This window comes from Zosterops lateralis, assembly GCF_965231275.1.
Source record: "Zosterops lateralis genome assembly, chromosome: 5".
NCBI classification, from domain to species: Eukaryota; Metazoa; Chordata; class Aves; order Passeriformes; family Zosteropidae; genus Zosterops; species Zosterops lateralis.
Genome location: NC_139766.1, coordinates 71008651 through 71014650, shown reverse-complemented (window position 1 = coordinate 71014650; position 6000 = coordinate 71008651). Strand labels below are relative to the sequence as shown.

At 37.7% G+C, this 6000-nt stretch overlaps 1 protein-coding gene across 1 annotated transcript in view; it reads left to right on the top strand.

Moving 5' to 3' along the window:
- Positions 1–1404: 1404 nt before the first annotated feature.
- Positions 1405–6000, top strand: part of ANK2 (ankyrin 2) — a gene marked incomplete at its 5' end in the record, with an annotated part of 231179 nt that continues 226583 nt past the window's right edge. Inside the window, one exon of the mRNA XM_083862155.1 lies at positions 1405–1746. Coding sequence (XP_083718281.1) covers positions 1726–1746 — 21 coding nt within the window. The remainder of the gene's footprint in view (positions 1747–6000) is intronic.

Below are 6000 nucleotides of genomic sequence, written 5' to 3'. Positions count from 1 at the left end.
ACATGTTAAACCTAGCTTAGTATCTCGTGTAACTAAAGCCCCATGGTGTTATATATTCTGAATTAGGCTCTTATCCTGGAGAGGTCTGAACTGTGGCTGGCACTTGCTCTGTCCTTGAAAAAGGCTTAACATGTGCGTACATGGGGACTGGAGTACCAAAATGTGCTGCTTTGAAAGAGGAGGGTAATAAGAGATCTGCCAGTTTAAAAAAAAAAAAAAGGGTTCATTCAGAGGCATCACAGAGTAGGTTGACAGGAGGTGGAAGCAGCAGAACTTGTGCAGAAGATGTCTGAATTTGGCAGGGATTTAAAATTCAGTCTAAAATAAAGTTAGTTGCAAGCAGGCAGAGTGAATGTTGAACCTGTACACTCTGTTCAGTGTGAGCACATTATGGGAATAGATGATATTTCCATCTGAAATTTGTCAGAAAGCTTAGGCAAGCTTAAATCCAGAAAATAAGGGGTTTCAAGAAATTCAGACAAGTTCTTTACTGAATGCAAAAGGTATTTAGTTGTTAAGGGTTTCACCAGCATCTTTTATAATTTTCAACTTGCATTGGTTAAGAAAGCATCTAAAAAAACGGCATATGGCAAAAGTAGTGGTATGGATGAAATGTGAAGTGGTTTTCTTCTCTTTTAGGATATAGTTTTGGTGGTTAAGGACCGTTGAAATCTGTCTTACCATTTCTAGGATGTATTGTAAACTGTTAAAATTACCTTGAGTATTGAAAGGCAGTAATGACAAATGCAGCTCAGTCACAGAAGAGTGCTGGATGATGTGTGGGTGGGAGCAACAGGAGCTGAGAGTCACTTGAGACTGGCAGATCCTGACATGTGTGGTTGTAGCCCAGCCTCCTGTGTGAGTTATGGGGGAGAGCAGTGCCATCACCTAGATTTGGGTGTAGATGCTCCAGCCTGCACAGTCCTGCTGGGCACCTTTGGGCTGCTGCCGGTCTGAGCCAGAGGTTTTTACATCTGGCTGCTCAGCTCCTACACAAGAGCTTGGGGTGAGGACAGAACCTCCAGCAAGTTCTGAACTCACACCTACCCGTTTTTCGCTTCTGGAAAGGTTTTACAGAAAACAGATGCAGTGTATAATGGTGTAAACTCCATGTTTCTGTAGAAGAGAATGGTGAGCCTGTTTTGTATGTGCTGCCCTTGCTGTTCCTAACTGGAAGATGCAGTTCTGTTATGATTTTGGGTATAGCACTGTTGAGAGTGTGCTCTCTGCCCAAAATATGTTTTGCCAGTAGCTGTTAAGAGGTTGCACAAACGTCTGTACTGAAGACCATATTGGGGTTCTTTTGCTGGATGTTTTATATTTCCATTACTGTGACTGCAATTATGACTTTTACCAGAGTAAATACGCAGAATATGAAAATCAAGTTAGGGAGGGCATCAAGTAGCTTTTATTTAGAAAACATGTACTATGGAGGAAAAAAGCAATAATAAGTAAAAAGATCTGAAATTCAATTACTGAATGCTGAGCTGAGGTAAAGTGGGAACATGTCATCTAAACTAATATAACAACCAAACCCCATTATCCTAATTGTCTTGCCTAAGTTATAACCACTGAAAACTTACTGGGAAGTAGTGGAGAGCAAGCTATGTATTCATGATACATCTGAGAACATGGAAAATTAATGTATTTTTTTCCTGTTCTTTTTTTTTTTTTTTTTTTTTTTTAGGTAAGTAACCAGAGGGGACATGAAGAATTGACATTTAAATGGCCAGCATGTTGCAAAAGGTATTTTGATTTAGATTCAATAAGAAATGTGCAAATAGTTCATTTGAATACATATTTAATGAGTATTTTCTTCCTTCTTTTTTTTTTTTCCCTTTTGCTCTATTGAGATTGTCTTGTCAGAGAAGTTAAAGAACCTGGGTCTGGGTAGTTGACTGAAATTATTTTACTCACTATATAAGTGGAAATAATAATAATATGTTGGTGATGATGAATGAAATATTTAAGTGTAATTCTTGAAATCTCTTTTTGCACTGGTGATCATTGGAAAGTCTGTTTTGCATGCTGATTATAAAGTGATAGATGCCTTGCATCTGATTTTTAAGACATGGTACCACTAAGTAACTCTGAGGAAGCTAAACCTGGATTTGATCCCTAAACAGCCCCTTCCTTGGCAGCCAGATGGATATGGAGGTATGTGAGGCCTTATCTTGCATTGGGAAATAATGTCTGTAAATATGCTGTGAACAAAATGCTGGAGCCTTCTGCTGCTGACACCCACACAGAAGCATTAAAGAAACTCCAGTTATATTTCTTTTGTAATAGCTTTCCTCTTGATTATTTTTTCACATCACTGATAATCGATTATAATTTTATAGAATGCTTGTTGTCATGTTGCTGTCTGTGAAATCCCTCAGGAGAGTGTAGGTGGATAGGAGAGAGAGATGGTTACAGAGAGCAATTCCTGTTAATACCAATTAGGGATGGTAATGCAAAGCTGTTTGGAAGAATTGTCATGAAGGCTGGTTAAAGGAAGAGGATTCTGGCTTACAAAAATGTCAGTGTTTCCTAATTATTTCCATTAGAGTGAAAGCTATACTTAATCTTTTTGACAAAAGAGTGCAAAGAGGAAGATAGACCTATTGATTAGGAAATGTCTGGGGAGAGATGCAAGTTCTGACTTCAGTGAGGCAGAACTGAGATCTATCCCTGAATTTCTTACTTCTGAAAAGATTATGGGGTTTGGATTGTTATCTGCTCTCCTTCCATCAATTTTGAGTTAAAAACCCTGGACTATACTTTGGACACAAAAATTAAGTATTCTCTGACAAGATTCTTGGCTGAAAAATTCTGGGTTTGTCTTTTATAGACTTTCCACTATTGGCTGCATGTAACTACTTCATCTTTCTCTGCTGTTTTTCCTGATTTTCCTTTGTCTGCACTGGGATTTTGCTGACAAAGAAATGTCATGGAGAAACAAAGCCTCACCTGAAGCTGATTTAGTGAACTGAGTTTCGGTTCAAGATCAGATCTGTCCAACTGAAGCTTTGGTTCCACTTAATAATTCTGATTTTCATTTTAAATAAGAAGTACTTTGAGAGATGTGTTGCAGCCAAGCAAGAAAACCAGTCAGTTTGTTTCTTTCCTGAAGCTTGCTGCAGTTTTACTGTCTCACAGATCTTTGTGAATAGAAGCACAAACATATCAATGTGTACAAGTTCTGCTTTTGATCTGTGAATAAGTGCCTTTGTGGGAACTAAAAGGTCTTGTCTATTCCCCAGAGAATTCCACAGCACCAGTTTAGCCTTTGAAAAAAGTTCTTGGCTAACATTAACACAAAATTCTGCCACTTGTGGCCACTATAGAGTTTGACTTTTTTTTTTTTTTTTTTTTTTTTTTTTTAAATTTGAGGATCTAGATATTTAAGAAACCCTTCCATTAAGAAGAGGAGGAAAAACTTGCAGAAATTTGGGAATGAAAGAGAAAGCCACAGTGCAATACAGTCATTGCTTCCTGCACATGGTGTTCTGAGCACCAAGAACCCCTGGTTACTTGGAATTGATAAAAATTTATATAAAATCAGCATTAGTTACTGGTGCACTAGTTTTATATAGCAAGCCGCAATATTAGATCTGGTGCAATGCTTACTGAATGCCTCATGTATTTGCTAAGTGTAAAATGAATTCAAGTTGGTCCTGGATGCATTTATGTCCCATGGGCTACACTAGGTTACATTGTGGGGAAACAGATATAATGGTATCAAAAGATGAAATTAGAGTGATTTGTTTCAGGCAATTTAGTTTATTACATTTGATATCTTATCAGGTCTCTGAAACGTGACTAGAAACTTTCTCTTGGAAACATGTCGTGTCCTGTCTGCCTTAATGATCATCAGTAGTGGGTTGTTGTTCCTTTCCTGTAATTATGCACCTTCTATCAGAAGCCAGCAGAGACACTCTGCTGCTGAGGAATACAAACTTCCTTTATTTTTTTATGGGAATAATAATATTATGCCTTGGTAAGTTTCCAGAGGTCATCTCAGTAAACCAGGCATTGCTCTGTGAGCTACATCATCACCATCTTGAGCAATATTGATTCTTGAAATAGAGATTATCTTTTTTATTTATTTTTAGTTGGTATGTTACATTTCTGTCTGTTGAGCCACATGTGCGAGTCTGAGCTGTCAATAAAGGACTTTACCATCTCCGTGTCATGTTGTCTGTTAATTCAGATAAATGCCAAACAACATGCTAAAGTCAGGGATTCACAAAGGTAGGTCAAAATCCTCTAAGCTTTCAGATTCTCTGGGAGTTTTGCTTTGCCTTTTAATATCACCAGTTTCTAGCCTGCCTGGTCATGGAGGTATGAGTGGAAACATGGACTACGTTCACATGGATTTCTCCAGAAGTAGGTGTTCTCTTTTTTTCCAATATACTGAGGGCTTGGTAATCAAATCTTTGTGTGTATATCTGTTTTTATATCCCAGATGAAAATGTGTTTATTTGCCGTTGGTGAGTAACAAGTAACAAGTATTTGCCTTTGGTTGCTGCTATGCAGCAGGGAAATGATACTATGTCTTTTATTCTTCAAGCTTTTGATAAAAGACACTTACACATTTTTGGCACCTGATCTCCCCAGCTTTCTATGGAGCTGGGCAGCAGGACAAGCATCATCCATTCTTCCCTTTTTTGTCTCTGGCTGGGCTGTAAACAGCCACATTTTTTCTTACTGGTGATCCTGAACTGGGGCAATTGGACAGCACCTGATAAAATGCTGAGAGAAGCAGTAATTTTTCCTTTGAAAATTGAGGTGACTGGTGGGGGGTTGAACATCCAGCTTCACAAGAGAACTTGCCCAGAGTCTCTTAATATCATTCCCATGGTTTTTTAGTACTGGAGAACCAAAAAACTCTGTGAATAGTAACCGACTGGGAAGATCTGATAGATCTGCTAACTGGGAGATATTTATTGTGTAATATGATTTAGATTATGTGTTTACTGTGTCTTTTCAGTTTTTGAAACATCTGACAAATTCTGTAGCTTGCCCATGTACGGCTCATATTGATGCTAGTAAGCACTTAAAAATGATTTTATTTTTGTAAGGACCAGTATTCATCATCACCTAGTAGTGGTGGCATGTAGATAAAGAAGTTGTCCAAAGAAAGTCTGTTTTTCCAGACCTTGAGCAGTTGATCTGCTTACCAAATATTCTTGAGCCTGAGTTGTTGTTTAACCCAAGCTGATTCTGAGTTCTTGGCTGTTTGACTGTGTCCCACACTCTGGTAGTGGCATTTTCCTTTAGACAACTTTATTGTCATAGTAATGGAAAAGGCTGCAAGTGGAGGATGTGTGCGCTTGTATTAAGATTGTTTTCTAGTGAGCAATGGAAGTTTTAGAACTGTCAGAAGGCTCTTATGTTGCACCTTTGTAATATTTTTCTGTTTTTAAAAAAATGAATGCAGCACCTCAGGATCTTTTTTATCCTGACGTACATTAAAAGTGAAACTGCATCTTTGAGATCAGTGTCAGAAATGCTTGTATGTGCAAACATATTTTTAAATTCTCTCTGGATATATAATCATTTTAAGTTGTGTCTCTTGTCTGCCTGTTTGGAATTTCTAAGGAACAGATATCTACATCTGGAAAAAAAAACAGGATTTCATTTCACATTAACTGGTGTTTTTGTTGGCAGCCTAAGGGGACATGAAAATTTAAATGGGCATAATGAATAAATTACCCTTTGACTTTAGACCGTTCCTTCAAAACAAGAGTGGAATGGTGTATAGTACATTTGCTTTTTGCCTCTTTGTAAGGAGCTAATTTTCTTCATGATGAATTTCATCTATCATGATCTCCCCTGTACTACAAAAAGCAAGGAAAAGCTTTATTTTTATGGTAACCAAAATGAGCACAGAAAAGTCATGGTTATTTTCTTTTTATTTTCTTGAGGTCTGTGAGTACAAAATGGGAGAAATTCCAGAGTCTCTATGAGGACTTTAAAAGTATTTCAGGTTTGCTATTGATTTTCACGTGGAAT